The sequence below is a fragment of the Symphodus melops genome, assembly GCF_947650265.1.
Source record: "Symphodus melops genome assembly, chromosome: 23".
NCBI lineage: Eukaryota > Metazoa > Chordata > Actinopteri > Labriformes > Labridae > Symphodus > Symphodus melops.
In genome coordinates, this window is record NC_136713.1 from 4,553,498 (window position 1) to 4,577,814 (window position 24,317).

The 24,317-nt window shown below is 42.0% G+C and overlaps 4 protein-coding genes across 8 annotated transcripts in view; 2 read left to right on the plus strand and 2 right to left on the minus strand.

The window, feature by feature from the left end:
• Window positions 1–159: 159 nt before the first annotated feature.
• wdr12 (WD repeat domain 12) lies at window positions 160–3,685 on the minus strand. Of its 2 annotated transcripts, none has more exons than XM_079336634.1 (13): window positions 3,448–3,685; window positions 3,161–3,255; window positions 2,897–2,991; window positions 2,703–2,809; window positions 2,494–2,609; window positions 2,252–2,406; window positions 2,115–2,160; window positions 1,947–2,032; window positions 1,736–1,876; window positions 1,359–1,464; window positions 1,149–1,281; window positions 796–868; window positions 160–642 (listed from the first exon to the last, which is right to left on the minus strand). In XM_079336634.1, the coding sequence occupies exons 1-13, from the start codon at window positions 3,486–3,488 to the stop codon at window positions 565–567; spliced, it is 1,272 nt and encodes a 423-aa protein (XP_079192760.1). In that variant the 5' UTR covers window positions 3,489–3,685; the 3' UTR covers window positions 160–564. The 2 variants fall into 2 exon arrangements, with proteins under 2 accessions (XP_079192760.1, XP_079192759.1); XM_079336633.1 differs by having other exon boundaries at window positions 2,897–2,994.
• Window positions 3,686–4,457: 772 nt separating this feature from the next.
• nop58 (NOP58 ribonucleoprotein homolog (yeast)) lies at window positions 4,458–8,851 on the minus strand. 2 transcript variants are annotated; one of them, XM_079335936.1, is made up of 15 exons: window positions 8,691–8,851; window positions 8,174–8,250; window positions 8,037–8,089; window positions 7,710–7,834; window positions 7,485–7,621; window positions 7,217–7,281; window positions 6,935–7,069; window positions 6,615–6,760; window positions 6,285–6,411; window positions 5,937–6,100; window positions 5,705–5,839; window positions 5,447–5,508; window positions 5,191–5,354; window positions 4,985–5,091; window positions 4,458–4,865 (listed from the first exon to the last, which is right to left on the minus strand). In XM_079335936.1, exons 1-15 carry the CDS (start codon window positions 8,733–8,735, stop codon window positions 4,806–4,808), a joined length of 1,602 nt encoding a protein of 533 aa, XP_079192062.1. In that variant the 5' UTR covers window positions 8,736–8,851; the 3' UTR covers window positions 4,458–4,805. The 2 variants fall into 2 exon arrangements, with proteins under 2 accessions (XP_079192062.1, XP_079192061.1); XM_079335935.1 differs by having other exon boundaries at window positions 4,985–5,094.
• A 326-nt stretch (window positions 8,852–9,177) lies between these two features.
• On the plus strand, window positions 9,178–13,463 carry nufip1 (nuclear FMR1 interacting protein 1). 2 transcript variants are annotated; one of them, XM_079336767.1, is made up of 10 exons: window positions 9,178–9,684; window positions 10,096–10,184; window positions 10,269–10,373; window positions 10,470–10,532; window positions 10,615–10,691; window positions 10,819–10,911; window positions 11,029–11,210; window positions 11,815–11,955; window positions 12,151–12,410; window positions 12,504–13,463. In XM_079336767.1, the coding sequence occupies exons 1-10, from the start codon at window positions 9,450–9,452 to the stop codon at window positions 12,957–12,959; spliced, it is 1,701 nt and encodes a 566-aa protein (XP_079192893.1). In that variant the 5' UTR covers window positions 9,178–9,449; the 3' UTR covers window positions 12,960–13,463. The 2 variants fall into 2 exon arrangements, with proteins under 2 accessions (XP_079192893.1, XP_079192894.1); XM_079336768.1 differs by having other exon boundaries at window positions 10,272–10,373.
• Window positions 13,464–13,621: 158 nt separating this feature from the next.
• The window catches only part of LOC306818362 (cilia and flagella-associated protein 47-like), a 37,658-nt gene continuing 26,962 nt past the window's right edge, over window positions 13,622–24,317 (plus strand). Inside the window, exons 1-23 of one of the 2 annotated variants that reach the window (XM_079335915.1) lie at window positions 13,622–13,959; window positions 14,120–14,277; window positions 14,406–14,521; window positions 14,719–14,857; window positions 15,615–15,699; window positions 15,853–15,993; window positions 16,369–16,538; window positions 16,703–16,809; window positions 16,938–17,164; window positions 17,256–17,463; window positions 17,823–18,054; window positions 18,298–18,450; window positions 18,537–18,735; window positions 18,821–18,917; window positions 19,100–19,316; window positions 19,390–19,634; window positions 19,756–19,886; window positions 21,146–21,268; window positions 21,373–21,504; window positions 21,596–21,673; window positions 23,044–23,191; window positions 23,302–23,384; window positions 23,941–24,130. In XM_079335915.1, coding sequence (XP_079192041.1) covers window positions 13,816–13,959; window positions 14,120–14,277; window positions 14,406–14,521; window positions 14,719–14,857; window positions 15,615–15,699; window positions 15,853–15,993; window positions 16,369–16,538; window positions 16,703–16,809; window positions 16,938–17,164; window positions 17,256–17,463; window positions 17,823–18,054; window positions 18,298–18,450; window positions 18,537–18,735; window positions 18,821–18,917; window positions 19,100–19,316; window positions 19,390–19,634; window positions 19,756–19,886; window positions 21,146–21,268; window positions 21,373–21,504; window positions 21,596–21,673; window positions 23,044–23,191; window positions 23,302–23,384; window positions 23,941–24,130 — 3,523 coding nt within the window. In that variant the 5' untranslated portion in view covers window positions 13,622–13,815. The remainder of the gene's footprint in view (window positions 13,960–14,119; window positions 14,278–14,405; window positions 14,522–14,718; window positions 14,858–15,614; window positions 15,700–15,852; window positions 15,994–16,368; window positions 16,539–16,702; window positions 16,810–16,937; window positions 17,165–17,255; window positions 17,464–17,822; window positions 18,055–18,297; window positions 18,451–18,536; window positions 18,736–18,820; window positions 18,918–19,099; window positions 19,317–19,389; window positions 19,635–19,755; window positions 19,887–21,145; window positions 21,269–21,372; window positions 21,505–21,595; window positions 21,674–23,043; window positions 23,192–23,301; window positions 23,385–23,940; window positions 24,131–24,317) is intronic. The other variant, XM_079335916.1, reaches the window with a different exon arrangement.

Sequence of the window (24,317 nt, forward strand, 5' to 3'; positions counted from 1 at the left end):
TTTCCATCTTCTTTGGGCAAATAGTCTGTTTTTCCTTAAGATAACAGGTTTTTCTGTATTCTGCAAAACACAAGGAAGTAGCTAGGAGTAGTACAATGGTTGAGGAACTACAAACATGAATTATATCGCACCTCGAGAAGCAATGATAAATAATAGAGCTTTCAAATAAACTGATATAATCCTTTTTATTTCAATCAGGAGTTGTTGACCAGTAAAAATCTGTTAAAATACTCTAGTTTCTTTGTTAAACGTTTCCTGTTAACTTTCCCTGTTTCTGACACTTCAGCAAATAATCATAAAGCTACAATCAAGCACTCGTGAATGAGACATCAAATAAAACAGATATTCTAGGAGACAAAATTAATTTATAGTTTTCTTGCAACACCGGAAAACAAAAACAATCCAGAAGTGAATGTGTGTAAAAATAGAGTTCATGTAAAAGTAACCATGAGAACAAGGAAGAAATTGAGAAACACTGTGTTCAGTAAAACGTTCAAACACTGATATTGCGTATTTAAGTCTGTCTGTTCTCTCTGCGGTGATGAATGCTGGATCTCTTGAAGCCTACGCCCCGGCATCCGTCTGACAGGCTGAGTATCTGTAGGTGTACAGTTTGTTATCTGCGCCTCCACTCAACATCAGCTGGAAATAGAAAACAGATAAAAGACAAGAAGATTATTTAAAGATCCCGGATCTTTCGTCTTCGCTGTATCATTTCATGTGTACATGTTGAATGTCTGAAGCAGTAAAAACACATGAACCAGAGATCAGATTTGAAGGGGGAAAAAGTCTTACCCCGCTTTCTGTCCAGTCCACACTAAACACCTTGTCCTCATGTGCTGCCAGGTCATACAGAGGAGCCTTACAGCTGCAACACATGAACGTTATTTATTGACTTTATGCACTTAGCAGCTGGAACACACGTATAAGAAAGATAAAGAAAAAGCTGTTTTTGAAGAAAGAGCTCCTCAACTAATGAGCTCTACTTCTGACAAAGACAGGAACCTCAAGTCTACAATGTTCAAAAGAACAGAAGAACAACCTGATATTGTCTGGCTGGAAGGTGAAATACAAAGCCACAGCTCATTACTGTCCTGTTTAAGGTACTGACTGAACCTATTACATAAAAAAGTATGTGCTCCACAGACCTTCTGGTGTCCCACAGTTTGACCAGGTTGTCAAGAGAACCAGAGATCAGCTGGTGTTCGTGTGACGGCGCCCACTTCACAGCGGTGACCCAGCCAGTGTGGGAGGTCAGAGACAGCAGCACCAGCGAGCCGTCTGGAGAAGAGGGGAGGTTTTCACATGGTGAGGAGAGCGACATGCAGAGCGTATACACATATAGAGCAGAGTGGTACCTTTGGTGCGAGGGTCCCACAGTCGGATGTGTCTGTCGGTGCTCCCTGACGCCAGCCGTCGACACACAGGTGAATAAGATATGCAGTTAAACACTTTACTGCCCGTCTGTGGAAAGAATCAACTCAATTACTTAATTTATAAAACAAATATTGTATCTGAGCATTTTGTTTGGATGATATTCAAATGTCGGATCTTCTTTCTGTACAGACTGCACATGCTGAAATCTGAGAAGCTTAAAATAGTGCCATAACAAACTCCACCCGAGTGAAGGTCAATGAAGTTCGAAACAATCACCCAGTAACAACAAAAATATTCTTCTACTTCAGCAAAATCCCTCAATTCAGTTAAAACATCAGCTTCTGGGCTAACTACTCACCAGCGTGGTCTTCATTGATCCTGTTTCCACATCCCACACACGGATGGTGTGGTCCCACGATGCACTGCAAAGCTCCTCAGTGTCGCACCACAGTACAGAGGACACCGCCTCGTTGTGTCCGGACAACGTCATCAGAGGAGTCTGTGAGAAACTTCTCCATCAGCTTTCAGTCGGAGCATGTTAGATGATGTGATCCTGTTGGAGCACTTACCCGGGTCAGGCCCAGCTGTTGGGTCTTCTGCTTCTTCCTTGGTCTGTCGGCCGGCTCTTCCACCTCGTCTGCCTCCTCTGTGGGTACTGATGGCACGAAATGTTATAAGAACGATTTTTTTGTAATTAAGTATTAGTATGGATTAATTTAATTATTCTGTAAACCTACCAGCTGACCAAATCTTCAACATTTTGTCCCAGGAGCCGCTGCAGAACTGTTAGTGAGCAAAAAATAAATCTTTGCATTTGTCTTATCTTCTTCCACTCATGTCACTTTCTGTGCTTTCACTCATTTCCCTCTTTTACCTTCGAGCCGGTGGGGTCGGTTGCAACTGTGTCAACACTTCCCGTATGCCCCCGACAGCAGTGTCTGGCTTTCACCTTGTTCCTCTCCGAGTTCCACTCCCACAGCAGGACCGTTTGGTCGAGCGAGGCCGTCAGAAGCAGAGAGGTCAGACCGTCTGCACAGTGAGATTGACACAGATTCAGTCAGGAAGGTTGTTGTTTATTCCTGTCAGAGTGGCTGTTTTCCACTCCATGCTGCTCACCTCGTTTGACCCAGGCCACATCTTTGACCACATCTGAGTGTCCAGCTACCGTCATCACCGCCTTGCCCTCCACAGACCAAATCTTGGCCGTCTTGTCATATGAGCCCGTCAGGATCCTGCAAAAGAGAACAAAATAAATCAGAACTATACCAGAAACTTTGAATTGAAAAACTTTTACAGCCTACTACATAAGTTATCCGTCACCTTACCATTCAGTATCTGCATCTATGGAGCTTATCCAGTCATCGTGCATCATACACTCCTCTGGTTCTGGGGCTGTGATCCGCTCTACATACTCTATCTCCACCACATCTTCCTGAAACACACACACGTTAAAGAGCATGCTCCTTAGTAATCCAGTGCCTTACTGTTTTTCAACAGATCAGAGCTGAGTCAGTCCTACCGTGGATATGCCTTCTGTCTCCATGTGAGTGGACAGGGACGTTCGCAGGAACTGACCCCTGACGAGGAAGTCAAACTCCACAGTGGTGTGAGATGCTGCTGAAAACAGTCAAAAGTTATTTGTGATAAAAGACAATTACAACAGTTACAGAACAGATACTGTGGATAAGATAAGGACTGATTTTTTTTTTTTTTTTTACCAGAAATACTCAAGACATAATTGTAATTGCTACAAGTGTGATTCATTTTTTATTTTATTTTTTACCATGTTTTGCCTCCAGTAGCTTGTTAATGACATTGCTGAGGTCCTGCACCTCAGAACCAGCAGGGATGGAGAATGGGACATCATCTATAACATACCTAGAGAGAAGTATACACAGTCATAAATACAGTATAAATGTAAGTATTGAAAAGTAATCAATAATACAAACTGTTCGCATTAGCTCGCTAAAACAACAACTTATTTAAACCTATGTAAACATGCAGAAATCAGACAGTCATTTATTTCTATTTACTTTCTGTTACAGCTAGTTAGCTCGAACGCTAGCTTACTTTTTGTTTTCCGTGAAGAACCGAGCCTGTAACTGCGACATTTTTATTTATATATTTATCCGTTGAAGAGAGTCAGCGATTTTTAAAAAAGACAAGGCTCAATAGTTTGTATATTCCCACCATAGACTGTAAATAGTAAAGGTTCCTACATAACACATTTAACTCTCATGTTACTCGTCTCTCGTGCCATGTGGTACAGAGAAAGACATTTCTGTAGAGCGCAGATGCAGCCAAAAATGATGAGGATTCGTGATCCATTAGTAATGTCTGGCCGTAGGAAAACGTGCTTTTCGCAGTCAATTATTTTAAAACTGTTGTTGGTCAAGGTGGGTTTGCATTTCAACTAAATATAGATGGGGTTTTTTTTAAATCTGATAACACTTCAATGCATTTTATTTCTTGTGTTCGTTTTGAATAGTCTTAAATTGGAATAAACTTATTTGTTCAAGTACAGTGGTTCAGGACAGACAGTCATGTGGAGGGGCCTGAAGAAGAGGGTGTATTTTTAATTCTTACCTTCTTTTTATTCAAGTGTTTGGTCTTTAATACTGTTAATAGACTGTGCAGTGACTAAATAATGCAGCATCCCAGTCAAACACTGATGTGACTGCTCACTTTCCACATGATGGTTGGACTGCTCGATGACTGGGGACTACTTTGAATTTAAACTACAAGCATGCTTGATGCCTCACAACACCCAGGATCACCAGGGCAACTTATCTTTAAATGAGGCGTTGTTTTCCCGTCTCATTAAGGCTTTATAGACGTTTAGGTTTTGAAGCACCTCATCGGGTCAGGTCAGTTCACAGGACCTCTCTATGGATTTATGACACAACTAACTTGTAACTGCTTTTGCTGTCGACAGGAACAGCTCTTCTTGAAAGAAAAGGGTCACTTCCATTTAATTTACTTAGACTTTGCTTTAATGAAATAAAGCTCACACTGTAGTTTCTTGCTTTAAACTGAAATGTATTTTTTTATATTCACAAATCATTAAATGAACAAAAACATTCAGGCAAAAAAAAAAAATCTTTTATTTCACCTGGGCAAATGTTCAGTCTTGGACAGTAAAAAGGGAATCCTTTCTTAACTGAGTTTCATATTCAGATACGTAAACATGTAAAACCATGATTCCAAACTCAATACACATCTTCTCAAATAAATGGAATATAAAATAGATTTTGAAATCACTACTTACTGACAGTTATATAAAGCAGTTTCAATGTTGGGGTTTTGTAAAATTAATTATTGTACAGTCCAAAAACGGGCACTCAATACATCCCTGCCCTTATTCCATATAAATGACAGAAAACTAAAATACCATATAAACTAATACAGAAAATATATACACCACATTTTCACTCATCCTCCCCCTCCTCAGCCTTCTTTTTCTTCTTCTTTTTCTTCTTTTCTGTCGACTGTAAAGACAAAAGGGAGATATTTCAGGTTAGGAAAAAAAAAAAAAAAAGCACTAAAAACATTTCTACTGTGGATCGTCTCCAGACTCAGCGAGAAGCATTTTTACAGAACTTTCTACCTCTGTTACTGCTACTTCTTCCTCCTCCTCCTTTGCTTCCTCCTCCTCAGCCTCTGCTTTCTTGCCCTTCTTTTTCTTCTTCTTTTTGGGAGTCTCCTCTGCAGCTTCTTCTACAGAACATGCAGGAAAAAAAAGAAGATTTGAGTGTCACAAACTCCGTCATGTTTTCTTGGACACATGATCAGCTTCATGGCCGTTTCACCCACCTTCTGTTACTGGCTCCTTTTTGACCTTTTTGGATTTCACCACCGGTGTCTCAGGCTCTTCATCAGCGTCGTCATCCTCCTGCTTCTCGACCTCCTCAAACTTTCTCTTCTTTGACGTGGAGGGAATAGTGGAATCACCAGATGGGTCGTACATTTTCACTTCACTGTGGAGCGGGGGGGAAAAAGACCTTAAACATCTCATTCTTATTTGGGAACATACTTCCTCATGAGAGAAGCATTATTTGTGGCTTTTCACCTCTTGTGTTGATATTTGTCTGCCTTTGCCATTGCTTTGCCCGTTCCACTGATCCTTCGAATCTGATAACAGAAATGTGACAAGATTAGATTGTGAGTAAACAAATCAAAACGTTAAAAAATTAAATACGGGCAAGTATCTAAAAGACAGTCATACATTCCTTATGGTTGGTAAGGTTTAAAAGGTTTAGTGGATATTTAAGCATGTTCTCATTTACAGAGCCTGTGAAGAACCACACAGGTTCTAAGTTGTACTTACTCCCTTCTCCTCCAGCTGTCGCAGCCTGGCCTCCAGCTTGGCACGGTTTTCTACTCCCATTTCTGCGTTGGTGTCCTCTCCCAGGGCGTCATAGCGAATAGCCAGTGCTGCTTTAGCGGCCAGCATTCTGGAGATCTAGTCAGATAAAACAGAAACAATCAGTGTTGAAGTTCTCACCATTCAACTTTGAAGAAACATGTCCTAGACTGCTCAACGCTCCTGCTGATCTTACCTTGCCCTTGTTTTTGGCTGTGGTCTGGCCCACTAAGGAGGCGTGGTAGATGAGACCGTACTTGGGCGTGTCTTTACGGGTCTTCAGGGCTCTAAACAGAGCCTTCTCTGCACCAAGGATTTGCACTGTGGAGGCAGGATGCTTCGCCAAATTCAGGAGGGAACCTTGGGAGCAACGAGAGGGATGAGGAAATGTGCTGCTCTTTTTAAGTGCAATCCTAAAGAGCATTTTAACACAAGCTCAGATGAGGTAGTGACTTAAAAGCATCAGGCATTTTCAGGAAAGAGACATAACGTCGTCATCATCACCGCTTGGATGGTTCTGCAAAGTCCATTCATTTGGATTTACCTGCATGTGAGATGAGTCTGGCACCCACCAACTCGCCCACCATCACCGTCAGATTTGGGGCAATGGCCATCATTCTGTTCTTCAGGTAGTCGTACAGCTGGGTGCGGTATTCTGTGATCTCAATCACCTGAAGAAAAAAAAAATTATTACAACAACAAATGGAAAACATGAACGTACCTTCTGGAGCGAAGGACTGTGACTGTTCAGATGAGGTAGTGACTGAAAGCCCACATGTTTGTTTCAGGAAAAGGACATACGTCATTATCATCACTACTGTCACTCGAGCTCTCCTACACTAAACTCTTCAGCTGATCAGAGGAGGACACACACCTGGTCACACAGGTGCCGGATGTTTCCGATATCCTGTTCTGACACCTCTGTTCCCATGGAGATCTCGGCAGCCAGTTTAACCTCCGCCTCGATTTCCTCAGGGAGGATGTCCGATAGATCAGAGGTGGCCACGTTTGTACGATCACCTGGAGGAACACACACGGGAACATTAAGCTTCTGAAGATCACTGTTGCTACTAGTTTGAATGTAGAGCTCTTTTTGAGGGTCTAGTTAACTCTTCAAATCCGAGGAGATTTCCCAAACAGCCTACAGTTATCAGGAAGGTAATTTACTTGTTAGCATGTCGATATTTTTCTTACCAATTTTGCGGACAGCTTTGCAGTAGGCCAAGTTGTCTGTGATGACCTTTCCCAGCTCAGGAAAGTGCCATCCATACCACTCCCTGCAGCGCATGATGTAGTTGTTTAGCTCCTTATCCAGGTCATCCAAAAGAGCTGAAGAGATGAGGAGGGAAAACATTTATTTCACACTGAATGTTCACACACAGGACATCACTTCATTTCAATTTACACTCATTTTACATGCAATAATGTCAATACAGAGCTCTTCAGAGATGATATAGATTAAACAAAGCTGCTTACAGATGGCTTGCACGATCATCGTGTCCACTTTGTCCGGACTGAACTTCAGCTTGTAACGGGATAAACTGGAGAACACAGAGAAAACATCTTTATTGGTGACCTTAAACCTTCAAACTAGTTTAACTTTCTATATCCTTTGAGAGACTGCTGCCTCAGTGGTAGTGACGAATGCTGAGGAAAATCCACAGGAAGTTTCAGACAGCAAGTGTAATCATAGGCAGCGTTCACTTTAAATATATTTACCACCGTTTTGCGTTTGCTTACTAACCTGTGAGCCAACCCGAGAGACATGGCAGCGATCTCCCTCGGAGGAAGTCCAGTGATCAGGCTCTCCATCTGGCTCCTGATGCATCTCATCAGCTCAGCCACAGCAGGACTGTGGACGCAGCTGAGGTCCAGCTTTTCCTGAAAACCCCAGACAGTTAGACTGATGTACAGCAGCTTACATTTGAAGCTGCGCCTATGATTAATAAGGCTGTAGACGTCGACTTACTTTGATAACTCCACCAAGCTTCACATCGCTGATGGCCAGCTGCTCGTGGGCCTCCTTGGCAACAACTTTCTTCAGCACTTTCTTCAAACTCTTGCCAATTTTTCCCTCCGTGAGGGCAGTGGCAGCTGAGGGACAGAACATTACATTTAATACAAAATCCAAACAGGCTTTAAAACTCTTCTTGCCAACATAAATACTCAGAAGATGACTTCGGATGGTCTCAGTGGTAGTGACGAATACTCAGGGATGCCTCATGTTTTTGTTTAAAATCAGACACAGAAATTCATCACAGACCAAATAACTCAAAACCAGTGCAGAACATATTACCTGCTAGAGCCTCGGTTGTATCCTGAAACTTCTCAAAATGCTTCAGCTTCACACTGAGAGGAAAAACACAAGGTCAGACAAATCAATGACATCGTGATAGTTGACTCAGTTATACCAGCAGCAGCAGCAACACTCACACTTTGTTAGCTTTTTCAGGAGTTTCAAACTCCTTGTGCAGGTCGTCTACCTGCTGCAGTTTGGACTCATCAAGAACCTGAAACACAAATGAAATTTAAGTAAGTTGTCACCAATCAAAAGGCAACAGTGGCATTTAAATGTTTACAGGTCTAAGATAGTGTTGCGTATCATGAGTTAATGATAATCATAAATAATGAGTTTCTGTGCACGTTGAGTGGTCATGCATATAGGTAGTGTAGCCTCAACATGCACACGTGGTTACAAGGCCTTCACACTGCTACGAGTGTTAGCTCGTGCTCGACCAGTTTACTCACGTGCAGACATTTGACATTAAACTTTTAAATGCAGACACAACGTAAGCTATCTATTTTTCAAATTATGTTCACCGTCAGATACTGCAAAACTTAACCCACGTGGGCTTTGGGTAAATGGTTGAGAAGCTAACCTAAGCTAACTCAAACAAGGTAACTCTTCTTTTTTTCTTAAAGTGACAGGACACAAAATCCAAATACATACTTTGAATATCGCATATCCAGCCGCGGTCTCAAATAAGACGAGCATTTTGTACGGTGACTCAGTTAATATTCAGACTTTCTGCTCTCTCTAACAGAGAGACTTCAGGTTTCTCCTCACAGTCACCACGCGTTGCTCCTGTTCTCTGTGAGAGACGCACGCGGTGGGAGCGCTAGAGACCCAGGAAACTCTTGGTTGCCAGGTTCTTTCTAGCGATATCCCCCATCTACAAGACGACGTCTTCTTCTTCTTCAGCCTCAAAGGTTGAATTACCGTCACCCACTGGCTATATTAGTTCATTATGTCCACCAAAGTGTAAATGTCTGCTCTGAAAAGATCTAAATACACTTTGATATGTGTATCAACCTCATGACGTATTTATGTTTTTTAATGTACATTCGGGTGTTTTTACTCAACCTGGCAACCCAAATAAAGACTCCATATTTATCTCGCGAGAAGTTGTCGTAAATGCGCCAGTTTTCAAATTATTTATTTAGTATAATTACATATAATAAATGGTTGTAGATAAAGTCGATGTGCGTAATCTGAAACGAGAACACATGTTTTTAAAATCCCCGCTGTGTTTACTTTCTTATCTTTTACTCTCGTGTCATTTATTTTAGCTTCCGGTTCTGGCGGAAGTGACGAACAACTAAACTAGATCAAAACATGCACATGTGAGAGGTGCGTGCGTGGTGAGAAAATACACTTTTATTTCACGAAGAGTTCACTGTCGACGTGCATAGAGCTTCAGCTTTCGGTATGAATGAGGCTGGACATTATCCTTCGCCGGACTTCGGCTGTCCCCCTACGAACTCTATCCAGCTGGTCCAGCACCACCAGCAGACCCGCACCAGCAGCTTCACCCCCGGCATGTGGAGCTGGTCCGAGGCACCTTCTGAGCCCTGCTGGGACAACGGCGGCCAAGCCGGATGGAGTCACTGGGCAGGGGGCTACCAACCAGTACGGGGGAACTATGGAACCAGCGGTCCATACGGTGAGTGACCTTTAAATGAGTTTATCAATGTTCTTCAAAGCAAAAATCACCCACAAGGGGACAGGCCTGACGTATAGGTTAAAATAATACAACAATATTAGAGGATCATTAAAAACAAGGGAAATTGGAGACCACACAGTTTTTTTAAAATAGTCTTTTAAATACAAATTTATTACAAATCAGTCAAAGAATGTGCAGTCTGTAAATCAGTGGTGGCTTGAGTGTGTGAAGGGTTGACTGACAGAGACTGAGGAGCTTAAATACCAAGGACCAGCCTGCCCAGGTGATGATATATTAACTGCCTCTTTCTGCCTGGAATCCACCTCAGTGAGGCAGTAAGGGAAGAGCACTGAAAGTCAGGTGTCTTCACAGTATGTCTTTATCACATTGCTGTCTAACTCTCGTCTTCAGGTCAAAACCATGGTCATGAATGGCATCAAGGTGGACATAGAGGTGGAAGGCAGAACTATTATGGAGGCCCGAACAATCATGGGAAAAAGGTAATATTAGTTAAACATGTAAGCCTCACTCTTCTTTTTATACTAAAATGACATTAAGTGAACTGATTTTTCTGTCAAACAAAGCAGAAGAGTAAGAAGGAACCAGAGTATTCCCACTTCTGTGACACCTGTGATCGTGGCTTTAAAAACCAGGAAAAGTATGATGAACACGTTTCACAACATGTCAAGGTAATTTTACAGGTGTTTTACTTCGTTTATTTATTTGATACGTTTTGAAATCTGTATGTGATTATTACTCACCGCTCCAATCAATCTCTCCCACAGTGTTCTGTGTCCGACTGCAGCTTCATGGCTCATGAAAAAATTGTCAGCATCCACTGGAAGAATGTAGGTCACACAGTGTGCTCCAGACGATTTCTGCAGGCTACTTTTCTTTGCTCATGTTAGTGTTTACATTTTCTGTCTGTAGAACCATGCACCAGGAGCGAAAAGAATCAAGCTGGACACACCAGATGAGATTGCAAAATGGAGAGAGGAGAGACGCAAGTCAGTATTTACAACCGATTATTGATTTCTGAACTATAAAAAAAATAGTAACACATTAACTATTATATTTTGTCTTTTTCCAATCAGCAAAATGTCATGATGTTTTCAATTTTCAAATGTTTTCAAGAAACTATCCAACGCTTGAGAATATAGACCAGAAGAGAAAAGTGATGGTGGCGCGGGAGGAGACAGGAGCAGTATTAGACACAGCTCAGTTCGGGTAAAATAACACATTTGTGACTGTTTTCTGTCTTCTTTTTTTTCTTAACCAGATATATTTTTCTGTCATTTACTTTGACATCTCATCTTAATCCAGGCTTTAATGTTTTATTCCCAGACGAATGAGAGGACGAGGAAGGGGTCGGGGCCGTGGTCGTGGTTGGGGTAACAGAGATCACTATGGGCGACACAACAGAGGCCCTCACCCATCAGACAGCAGTGCTACAGAAAGACCTCCACCCCTCACCCAGCCTAGCAGGGAAGGGGATCCACTGGGAGCACTGGCCAGTTGTGACCATGGTTAGTGACACATCAATGTCAAGTTTGTGTGAATTATTGACACTTGTATTCTTGGATTTATATGGTCTACACCATTACTGTTTAGTAAAATACACTGAAAGGAATACCGATGTCACTAAAGCTGCATCCACACTGCAAGCCTTAATGCTCAACTCAGGTTTTTTTTGTTTGGCTATTCTTGACATGACTTTTAAAATGTGGCTTATGGAAATCCATATATGATAATGGCCCAAATCTAACTTGAGTCCATGAGAATTTTGATGTTCACATTCTCATTAAAATCACAGTCGCAAAACACTTGCAGTGTGAATGTGACCTATTGAAGCAAACAAGACCGTCAAAGACAAGCCTGATTATTGCTGTTTAGTTATTTTTGATGCCTGAAATTAATGCAGTGTGGTAGGTGTCAGGTGGTGTTATGAACTCATGGTTGTACAACTTTCTAAGGATTTTTTGCAAAATCCTTACTTGTCATAAGTACAACATATACAAGGAACTGTGTTGTCCACAGGGGGGCGCCAAAGTGACACACACTTAACAGTCCTTACAGGAGCGTTAACAAAGATACAATCTCTACTTCTTACATTTGCTCCTGTATGTCCAGATTCTGACAAAGACGACCCAGCTGCTGAGCCGAGGTCTGGCAGTCTGATTGTGGCCCCTAAGCAGATGAGCTCAGCTCTGGGATCCCTGATTGCCAACTACGGTTCCCAGACTGACAGTGAAAGTGATCAAGAACCAGAGGGTGAGTTTGACACCATCCTCAAGTGGCCACATAACACGATGTGTAGCTTAGATGGCTCAACATATACAGTAGTAATGGTACCAGTTATGATTTCTTTATATAAAAATACTGCATTGACATATCACTAGTGGTGAGTATTTATTCCTTCTGTTAATGTCTTTGTGTTTTAATAGTATTCTGTTTGTCGTGTTTCAGCCACCCCTATTCAGAGAGCCAGGGACCTCGTGCACGAAAACAAGGTTCTCCTAAACACAATATCACCGAACTCCCACAACGGAGCACCCTCAAGAGGCCAGGACACCTTTTCACAAGGAATAGAAACTGAATTAGTATCCCAGTCTGACTGTTCTTACACACCTCACAACAGAAGAGGTAGAGGAGGCAGAGGAGGACGGCGTGGTAGAGGAGGACGCCAAGACACACCCCAGATGCGTCGTGCTACTCTGCTTGAGATGGTAAGAAGACTTCTGAGATTATCCAGAAATACATAAATCAAAAGCATAAAACGAGCATGGTGGAATTGATCTTTTTTTCTCCACTCTGTTTAGTTACTGGCCCCAGATATCCGCCATGAAAGGAATGTCCTCCTGCAGTGTGTGCGCTACGTCGTCCGCAATAACTTCTTCGGCCTGGAAAGCAAAAAGAGGCAGGGGGAAATGAATGACAAAGCAGCCACCACTATACCAGATGGCGAACAAAAGCAGAAGAAAGTGAAAGCATCAGAGGAAGTCTTGGTTGCGTCTCCGATTTGTAAAGAGAAAAGTTCAGCAAAAATTAGTCATCAGGAGGATTTAGAAACGAGTAACAAGTGGTCACAAGTATGTACAGAACCATCCGAGGATTATGAAGATACAGCAGCGAGTTCTGAGAGGACTGCTGAGGATCTCATCCAAAATGCTAAAGAGACGACCACAAAAGACTTCCACAGCATTAATGTTTCAACCACAACAACCTCTTATGTTTATGATGATGAGATATGGGAGAGCTCTGCTGCTCTTATGTGAAATTCAAGTATTTGGCTAAAATAGATTTTGTTTTTTATTATTATTATTTGGAATTTTTATTTTGCGTTTATTGGATATGACAGCTGGAGAGTAAGCACAAACATTTGGAGGAGAGAGTGGGGGGGTGACTTGCAGCAAGGGCCAAGGTCAGATTCAAACCGACGGTCGCTGCTGATCAGGACTATAACCTATGTACCGGGGGCGTGCAACATCCAGCGCCCCAGTTTCCTAATTTAGATGATAACCTTTCTCACATTTTTGGAAAGGACTCTTATTTTCTTTGTAATGTTAGTTTGACTTACAATGTCTACCCAGCTCTATCTTTTTGTATCATGTACTGAGGAAAGATATTTTTCTTGTTATATCATATGAACTCTAATGACTGTGATTCAGCATTTGAGGAAATTGTTTATTTTCAACTTGAAGTAATAATGTGGATAATTTCCTGTTATTTTTAAATATGTTATAACAAGTCAGACACAAAATAAATCAATATTAATTTGGTTTTTGATTTTATTGTATATCTGCAATTACACAATGTATTCATTCTCTGTTATGTATAAAATAGAGTCAATAAAATAGACTTATTGACAATGTTTGGAAAAAAATGAGTAGCATGCTAAAACCGCCCGCCTGAACGAACCAGGTCTGTAAAACGAGCGCACCAACGGCTGGCGTTGCCTAGTAACCAACGTTTGGGTAGTAACGGTTAATGTGACTATCGGTATGTGACTCACGCAGCGGACTAAACTTCACGATGAAATGTTTTAAATGTTTTTAAAAGTTAGAGCGACGAAACTGAAATATTTTAAATACCTGCTGCCTGTGAATAAGCTGTAACTTTTAAAGTTATAACATGGCTGACATTTGTGTTCGAGTTGACCCGCCGTTCGTCGAGTTCAGAGACGTTGAAGTCGGAGGAGTTTACAGGACGACAATAAGGGCGACAAATGTTGGGAAAACTTTGAAGAAAATAGTGATTGAAAAGCCTGAATTTAAGGTAATGGGAACACTGAAATGTCAAGTATCAAAAGAAAGTGAAATTAACGAAGAAATGCTTTAGTTTTAGAAAACCTAAAGCATGTATTGTTGGTATTGTTATCTATTTGTCTCTCTGCACTCCCTTGTCATGTTATCTCTTCTTCTTCTTTGACCTGCAGGTGTTCAGCTTCACAGCATCTGGCTCTGCAGAGGTGGTGGCCCCTGGTCTGTCTGTAAGCGGTTTGCTGGAGTTCACTCCCAGAGAAGAGGAGGAGGTCAGAGACAATCTTGTGGTTCATGTAAATGATGTGGAGACCATTACAATCCCAGTGCTGGGGTAAGTATAGGCACTAATGCTGAGATACTGAGGATTAATAAGTTTCACACTTCCTGCGGCACAGACAGTCATGATAAACATCTCCAAACATGTTTAACTCATCAAAACTTTTCCTTGTGTTTCTGCAGGTTTCCAAGGGTTTGTTCCCTTATAATGGACCCATTATTAGACTTTGGCTGTATTGTTGCAAGCAGTGAGGTGATCAGCAAACACCACCTTATAACCAATCAGGGATCAGCACCAGGTAAATCAAGACTATCCAGCTTCTGTCACACATGCAAGGGAAGTTGTTGGAGTGGGTTGAGCCAAGCGAGCAAAATAGTGCATTCTTCGCGAGAGACATTTCTGAGAGACATGTTTGAATAAGCTGGCTTGAAAGGTTACTATGTAATTTCTCCTGTTAAGAACAAGCATATGTATGTGTGCTGTTTTACATTTCAGGGTTCTTCCAGGTTCAGTACAATGGAGACCCTTCACTCAGAATTTCTCCCTGCAGTGGAGTCATTGCAGCTTGTGCCACCCAACGGCTTGAAGTGGAACTGCGAACAGATGAACCCAAGCAGATTGATGAAACAGCTCTGTAAGATCGACTTCATAGAATTCTGAAAAACGGATATCATGCACTGACTGTATTGGCCACTATCGCAAAGTCATCCAGAAATGGCGTGCGCACAAAATAATTCCCATTTATGAATCAGTTCATAAGCACACATGCACACAATGTTCCCTTTATAAATCCCAATCCACCTGGAAATGTGTGCACATACATTAGTCCAATGAGCCGCCCACACTTAACCATAAATGGTCAATGCAAAGCAGCTCGTGGATGGAAATAGAGTCCAAAGAAGACAAGAGATCCCCCGACTTAATTTCCACACTTGAATTATTTCTACAATAAAAACGTGCAGGAGATGAAGACGTGCTGAGTAACGAGAAATGTGTGAAGCCATCACTGTGTCTCTCAGTAATCCTTAATTCATTTGTGTAAGTTTAAATATTGTCATAATGAAATTTGCTGACTGAAAACTGCTCACTGCCTGCACACGTATACCCTAAATAAAACAAAGGCCGGTTTTAAAGATTAGGATATATTATGATGTGGATCTGTCAGTAAAGTTTAACATATAGTGAAATAAAATGTGTCAGATAAATCAATATACATTCTGCAGGTTACAGTTCTGCACTTCGCGTCGCCAATTTTCCATTCCTCCAAAATGTACGTAAGCCTGGGTCAGTGTGCACATTTTAACATCAGGTTTGTTTTACACAAACATCGTTTTCTGTGTATGCAGTGGTTTTAAATGAGAGCCCTGATCCTCACACTCTTTCCTTTCCAGGGTCAAACTCAAGAATCAATCTACTGTTGTTCTCAGAATCCGAGCTGAGGTGGTGGACCAGTGCCTTGAGCTCTTTGACATGCAGGTATGTCAGGAGTTTGTGTACAATTTACACTTTCTTATACAAAATAAAAACTTAACTTCTTTACTTACAACTGAGTTCACATTTTTGCCACATTTAATGGTGGCCATGCAAATACGTTTGTGTGTATTTCTGTAATCCAGTGCTGTTTCACAGGGCGCTCCACTGTCCTGTCTCTGGTTTGGACCTGTGTACTTTGGAACGTCTGGCATGGAGAATGTGGTTCTGAGGAACAATGCACCCCAGGCTTGTAGCTGGGTCTGCCTGCTCCAGACTACTGCTGCTGGGACTGAGGTGGTGAGTAATGCCCTCAGAGAGAGGAGGTGTCTCTGGCTTATCTGCACAGTGGAAATGTAGAAAGATATGTAAGTGTTTTTAGGAATGTACAATGTAAAATATTAACTGGTCTGCACTCTGCATGCTGTGAAACTAGAAGTCACATTTGACCACTGAGACTAAAGCCTAGATCCACCAGATGTGTGTTCAATCCATCTCCACTCCGCTACGGCAGCGGGTGTGTTTGCTTCCACTGGCTCCGCTGTGCTGCTTCCAGCTGCAGCAGTACGGAGCCCTCCGTAGACGAGGGTGCACAGAGCCGTAACGGACCGGAGCGTACTTGCAATGCACACGTATCTGGTGAAAGTTCAGGGTAAGGGTGTGATGACTTTGTAGGGAGCAGACCTCCAGAAGAGCACAGATGCCGTCCTGCTTGAAGGAATGAAGAAGTGCAGCACAGTCAGACGAGATGTCTCTCAGGTCTTGGTGTGTGTCCCTGAACACGGTCAGCTGGGACCGTACGACCAAACCACTGTGACCGTACACTTCAGCCCCATGTGCATGAGGTAAACTGCCTTTGAATGGGTTCTTAATTTGTCTGAAATTCAGTTAAATATCAGGTTTCCAGATATTTTTTTAAAGCCAATATAAGGTGAATATATGGATAAAAAATAATAACTCCCCGTCAGGGAATTGAACCCCGGTCTCCTGCTTTCTGCTTGTATTTCAGTACAACTGAAGAGAAGAAGAAGGATTACTCAGCGAGCCGGCAGGACTACTGCCTTTTCTTGCTGTTTGAGTCAGTGGGAAGCAGGCATGGCTTCACTCACCGTAATGGTAATCCAGTGTTTCCTACGCATAGATGATACCTGAGCGTCTGTTTCAAGTCAGCAGTGATGTTCTTGTCACTTTCAGTGCAGCAGATTTCTTAAAACTCTGCATTTACTTGTTCTCCGTCTCTTTAGCTAACAGCAGTGTGGAGCTGGCAGTGACAGGCTCTGGACTGCCCGTGGCTCTGGTACCAAGTCATCAAAGATTCGATTTTCTCACCTGTGTGATGGGTCGACGTGTTGACCTGATGTGTGTACTGCAGAACCTCTGCCCTCAACTTCCTGTAACTTTCCGCTTCTGCAAGTTAGCACATTTCACTGCCAAGCCCTCCTCTGGCACAATCCCCCCCGGGCAGTGCCAGGTAAGAACGGGGATCGACTCAGTTACGTATTTATAAAGCCAAATGGAGATGTGAATGTTGCTCTAGTTTCTTTCTCTGTTGTGTTTTTTAGGATGTAGTTTTGTCTTTCACTGCACGGCAGCAAGGAAGCTTCCAGGTGTTACAGAAACTTGATGTCTTTGGTCATGTTGTTCAGAGGGGACGTAACAACACTGCAGATGTAACTGGAGTTGAGCTTTGCAGCTTCCACACCATTACCCTACACCTGTCTGCTGTTTGCTGCGCTGAGACAACACATCATGGACCTAAACTTAATCCTGGTAAATATTAACAACTTCCAGTTATGTAGTTTGAAATCCTCCTTTTTTCCATGCTAGCCGGCCACTGTAGTTTTTGCAAATGCTTCTTTCACAGAGGGGGAAAGGTACATTTGTTATGAAGGATTTTATTTTGTTGTTTGCTGTGATGAATCCACATATCCTGCTGAATGAATGTTACTAACTACAGTGTATGCTCGTGGTTACGAAAGCAAGGGCCGACCAGTAAAAACAATGACACACACTGATGTGTTTTTAACTGCAAGATGTTCTTTCATGGGAAATGTTGGAGTAAGACAGATAAGAAATACTTTTCCCTTAATCAGATGATTTGAGAGATCCTCGATTTGGTTGTTTCACAGGCATCACTCCTACAGTAACCAATCCAACCGGATCAATTCCTCGCGTTAGAGCCAGCGAACTGGCTCTCTGCAGAGAAATGGCGCATGCCGCTGTACTCAGCGCTGATAAAACACGACTTCACTTACATCGACCTGAAAAGAAGCAGAGCAGAGAAGTAGAGGAGGAGTTCCTGGCTTTTCCTAATGACAGAGCAACAAGCGTCAGGCCTGCCTCTGCACACAGACAGTACAGGTAGAGGTCATGGATCACTCGTCCACTTGTCCACTTATCTGTGTTTAAAAACAGAGAGTGATTTTCATTTCTTTTGTTTTTTCACAACACTTACTTGCTCATGTAATATATTTATGTCGTACTTGGGGAAGTAAGTATTTAAAAACCAAACTTTGAGCCTGTATTCATGAATAGATTTTATGTCTCAGAGGAGATTTTACACAACGCTCTTACTTAAAGATATCATGTCTTGATTGTTCTCAGGACCATCTTCACTGGTGTACAACGCTATCACTATGTGGACACAGACTATTCTTTTACTGACAAAGAAAAAGAGCAGAGACAGCATCACAGACAGATTTACAAAGACTTCCTCAAACAGTTAAGACAAATGCGCCTGGAGAAGATCAAGGAGAGGTATGCTTCCTTATAGATCATCTGATTCCTGTCCTGACGGCCTTTTTTAGCTCAACTGTAAGTATTGTTGTTTATTTTGATGTTAGACAGCAGGAGAAAGTAAACGATGACGTGGATATTGGGATAGTTCCTGCTCAAGGGCTTGTTCCCCCTACACTCCGCCTCCACAACCTGGAGATGAGTACGATCTCGAAGATTAATATGAAGCATATTTATTCTTCACCAGAGCCCAAAGGCAGCTGCCCAAAAAACACAACATCCAAAGCAGGGCACTCCAACAGCCAGGTCAGACCAAATAATGTCCAAACAGTGATCTTTTTATTCATTTAAATGACAGATAACCCAAATAAAGTTGTGCTTCATCATTTAGGGTTCAGACATAATGCATGTAATTCCCTCTACTGGCCAGGAGGTGGCAGACTGCAACAGGACTCTGACTGCTCAAGAGCTCAACCAGGTTGAGATAGGTAAAGGTTTCATGCAAAGGCTCCACAGACACTGTTTTTACTAAAAGCTTGAGTACAAAGTAGGAGAAAAGTTTCAAGCTGTTTCTACACGGTTTGAATTAACACGATGTTTAACATCAGCTCAGTGCTGCGGCATACTGTAGATTAAAAGTGGTCTTAAAATCTCTCTTGTTCCTCATCAGGGCCGTTGTTGGTGGACTTCAGCGAGGTGTGTGCTCAGTCAGTGTGTGTTGAGGAGCTGAAGCTAATCAATCATCTGTCAGTGTTTGTTTGGATTCAGCTGGAGGTGGACTGCCCTGAGCTGCAGGGCTCCTCACCCCTCTCCCACGTCCTGCCACCCCACTCCCACAACACCTTACCTCTGACCTTTCAAAGCAAAAACCTTGGTCCTTTCTACAGGTTGGTTTGAGAAACAGCTGGACACATTTCAAATGCATAAAAATCAAAATTTAAATAGGCTTCTTTTTTCTAGACCGGTGTCTTACTCTGTGAACAAGAAACACCCCGGTCAGATACTAGTCAAGGCCCAGGTCGTCCCTGTAGCTTTGGAGTTGTCGACCACCCTGCTGGTCCTCCGCCCAACCCCGAATCTTCTTGCTCAATCAGGATACAGGAGCGTGGTTACTCTTCGAAACAAGCGCAACCACCCTGCAGCATTCACATGGAAACCAATAGTCACAGATAGCGGCATCTTGTTCTCCATCAGACCTGCAACAGGTGCAAAAACTGCAGTTTCCCTCTCTGATATGTTTGCTTTCAGCTTCTCTGGTAAAATTTAATAAATGGATTTAACTGTTTGAGTTTGAGCTTATACATCTGATGCCCCTCCCTCCTTCAGGCACAGTGGAGCCATATAGGGAACTGGACTGTGAGGTGGTGTGGCATCCATCCTTCTCCTCCCCTGCTGAAGGAGACTTTGCTTTGTGTGTCCATGACGGCAATACACAACATCTGCACTGTGTCACCAAGGTTAGGTTCAACAAAGATGAAGAGATGAATAGCTGTGGTCGGCTTGGATTTATGGAGGCCAGTAGTGAGAAGATTTACAGCGTAGCCACTTTGAAACTCAGCCCTGTACCTTAAGCCACCTCTACAGAATCTATCTGGATCAAGGGTTTGCAACTTTGGGATGTTGGGCAAAAAAAGCAAGTAAAGACATCAGAAAAAGAAGAGAGGTAGAATACAACACCTTCAGGTCAGCCAGGACATAATATGCATTTATAAACACTCAGGACTCGGCTTCTTTTTTGGGCAGACAGGAGACAACAGATGGGAGTTAGAGCGGTATCGATGACATCTTTTCTTGTGGCTGGAACATATTTGATTTTCGGCAGACAGCACTATCTGATCGCTGGAAAACATTGATTTATGTCCTCAGTATATTCCCAACCTTTATAACATCTCGAGGACGTAAACAATGCTTCAGTTTTCACCCTCCTAACCAGTGTCGCTGTCAGACAGATGATCTTCTTTAAAATAACTGCTTCCCAAATCTAACGAGAGAGTATCAACTCTACAGAATGGTTGATTATTGGATTAATGAAGACTAGACTTGATTTTATTCGAGAGAAATGGAATTCCAGTAACAGCGATGTACTCCCTGTATTCTGGATCCATTGAAATGTTTTATGCTGCGCAATATTCTAATTTCTACACTTCTGAATAACAGCCAAACATAATTGATGCAAAGTTGCTTTGAGATTACTCAGCAAAGCTGTAATAAAGGTTAAAAGCTAACGAGATTTTCAACAGTCTAAAAGGTGATTCACAAAGGAAATGAAATGACTGGTCAAATAGAACGAGGCTGTTCGTTTTCCCCCAAAGTTCAACAATCATATAGGGCAAAATCCATCACACAGGCAGGTATTGATTCCTCCTCTGACAGCAGCCTCAGTTGAGCAGAACACAGCAACAAGCAGTGTTGTGTTAAAAGTTAGCTATGGGACTTTTATGTTTTTTCAATGAAAAATGTCTCCCGCTTACTTGCACTTGTGTGTCATCATCTGTAGATTGTTCTCTTCACTGAGTCATACACATGCAGCAAATACACGCGCTCTGGGGACTGTCAAAAGCTGTTGTGTAAAATGTGGGAAATCAGTGACTAGATTTATCATTAGATAAGGCAGGTTTGGGGAAATGTAGAACAAAATACCATGGATTAAATATACCTGGAGAAAGACATTAAACACCAAGGACATTTGTAGTTTTCATGCCTGTGTTTCTCTCAGGTTGGAAGCACAAGCATCCAGCTGGCTGAGAAAAGGGTCTATTTTGGATCAGTGCCCCTAAACATGTCTTCCATCAGAACTGCAGTCTTCCACAACACAGGACAGAACCATGCGTTCTACCAGGTGTCCACACACAAGCATGCATGCTTTGACCATTGCAACTTGTGCAAACCAAATAAGAAACGTAGTTAACCTCCCTGCTTCTTGCGTTTGTTGGTGCGATGCAGGTGCTGGATGTTTGCCCGCTGCCAGGCATGGTGGTGAGTCCATCAGAGGGCATGGTGCCAAGCGGGGGGCAGACCACACTCAAGATCCACTTCAACCCTGACTCTGTCTTCAAGTTTGACACAAGAGTGGAAGTGAGAGAGAAGGAGATGAGGATTTGTCTTTGTGTTGGTAAAACAGAGGACAGGAATGACCTTAAATACGCTTGTGTTTTGTGTATTACAGATAGCTCTGAGGAACATGAAGTCCATCGAGCTTCGAGTGGGCGGATCAGTGGAGCCTCCAAACGTAGACGTCAGTGTGGTGAGTTTGTGTTATGCACAGTTTTTCGAAACTACAGAAATAAAAATAAAAAGAGATTGCATAAAAAGCTAATGGTTTAGTAGTTTTTAAAGAATGGAGTAAGTCCTTTATTATCAGGCTTCATATATACTTCATATGGAAATGTGCCAGCTTGCTCATGCAGCAAGTGCAATCAGTTTAATCAACAGTTCTGTCTCTGTGTTGGCTGCACTTGTCATAAAAGATCGATTTGAAAATAATGATTGTAATCATAATAAGGAACTGAACTTAAAACACCTTTACTGAACACAAGAACTGATTCATTAAAGAGGATTTTATCATCCAAAAAGGATGAACTGAGATATAAATGTTTTCCTCTTACCGTGATAGGTTTACTTCAGAGGAGGTCAGATGGTGGTTTTAGTAGAAGTAGAAGTGGTAATTAATATTTGGGACAAACTGAAGTCTACTCAGGTTTTTAAGGATAACCCAGTTTAAATTTGGAGAGACAGCAGACTTTAAATAGACCATCTAATCCACACAGGTTTACTGTCACGCTGATCAACCTTTTTTAAGGACGTTTTGTTGGATTCTCCACTACTTCAAATACGGGTCCGTCTCTTTGACATGCAGTATATATGTTGTCTGTGATCTTTAGTTTGTTCCAACTTTATCATATATATCCACAATCCCCCCGAGTCTGTGGCAACAGTGAAATGTTTATATAAATCCTGAACTGTGTGAAGGTGGTCCATGGAACTGTTTCTCTAGATGAAAGAAAGGACGATGACAAGAGAAGGAAATCATTCTCTCAAGACTGAAGGATAGAAAGACAAAAAGAACAAAAAAATATCCAACCACATGACTTCCATTTACTGACATTTAGTAGAAACTAAACAAAACCCCCCACTGTCTAAACAGCAGCTGTTTCTTTATCACTGACATCTGTGCGTCTGTCTTTGGAAACATCAATGGTTGCACGTTTGACAAAAATGGAGTCAAGGATATTCTGCTTTTGTACATTTTTGCTTTTCAAAAGCAGATTAATATTCTTTTTCATTCTCATTTATTCAGCTAAGCTTCCAAGGCAGGAGCTTATTCTACTGATGTGTTCTGAAAGTTCAAAAACAACCCTTGTACATCATTTGTTAAAGTTAATAGAAGCTTTACAGTCTGTAATGTTTGGTCTCTTGATATGGTAAATAATTACATATTTGAATGTCTGGACAGGACGAGTAGAATCTCTTTAGTTAGAAACATACGTCCTTTACAATCAACAATCCTGTTGTCAGCCTTACTGTGTATCACGTGCAATGTTTTGCATCCTGAGTCATTTATCTTTGAGACCTTTGATTCTCTGCTGCTGCTTCTTTCCCCCTCCCTGTTTTCAGTCCCATTTCCAGTTCGGTGGTGTCTATGCTGGTTCTCAGCGAGCGATTCCATTTGCTCTGACAAACCGCTCGTCAGCTGAAGCCCGGGTCACCTTCGACCTGTCAGAATACACAGACTTCTGTTTGTCGCTGTGCCAGCCCTCAGCAGGTATGCGTTTACATCACACACAGCGCAGCATGTCGAACCCTTGGTATTTGGTTAAGATTTAGATTGTTTTGTGTTTGCTGAGTGTTTTTTCTTTGTGTGATTTTTGTCAGCAGATACAGTGCCAGGTGTGACTGTTGTGGAAGTCCAAGGCAACCAGAGAGTGGACTGTTCTCTCAGCTTCTCCCCCACCCACGTGAGAGTTTGACCAATGCGTTACATTCACACCATTTTAGAGACTTCAGATGAAGCCTGAGTGGTGAAAAAAGAAATATCAGGATGTATATGATTCAGGAGGGACATTGTGCAAACACAGTTTTAGACATAAAGTGAGTTATAGCTCATGTACACTTTATCTTTTTTATAATAATAAACAGTAGTTCAGGCCTGTTCATTTTTAAAGGTTGTTGTTGTGAATACGCCTTCTCTTTCAATCTCTTATCTTTTTCCATTTTCTATTTTTCCAAACTTGTAATCAACTAGCTGAAAGCTAACTAATAAACAGTGAAAGTACAGAGGACGGTACAGGTGGCACGTTTGACCTTGTATCTCGAGCAGCTGATAATCACGCAGTAGCAGGTGGTAGAGATGCTGCCGTTAACTTTAATTGTATCTCATACAGTCTTGGCAGAGATTACTAATTTTCCATTTTGATTCAGTTTTATAAAAAACTGAAATGTGTGTTTGTACAAGCAATACTTGAAAATGTCAAAGAAGTATAAAAGGACAATCAAGGAGATTTCTTCCTGCAGGCGGCGAGCTATGACTTTGACCTGCCACTGAAGGTCAACGGAGTGAGAAGGCTTGCTGCCTCTTTTCCTCCATTCCCCACTCCACCCTCCTCCTCCTCGCTGACAGCTGGCAGCAGGCACCATGTCGTCAAATCACCTCTTCGGTCTGTCACCATGGTGACGCAACAGTCACATCACATACAGGCGACAGGTGGGGTCATCAATGTGAAGCCATAGTGGTTGTTGTGATGGATTACTTCTTTAAACACCGTTCAATATATTTCTGTACTCTACTCAAATGCTGTTACACCGTTTGTGCACAGAACACATTTGTTCATTTGGTTTTATTTTTCCTGACATCAATTTATTATTTCCCTACCATTTTTGTGTTCATTTTT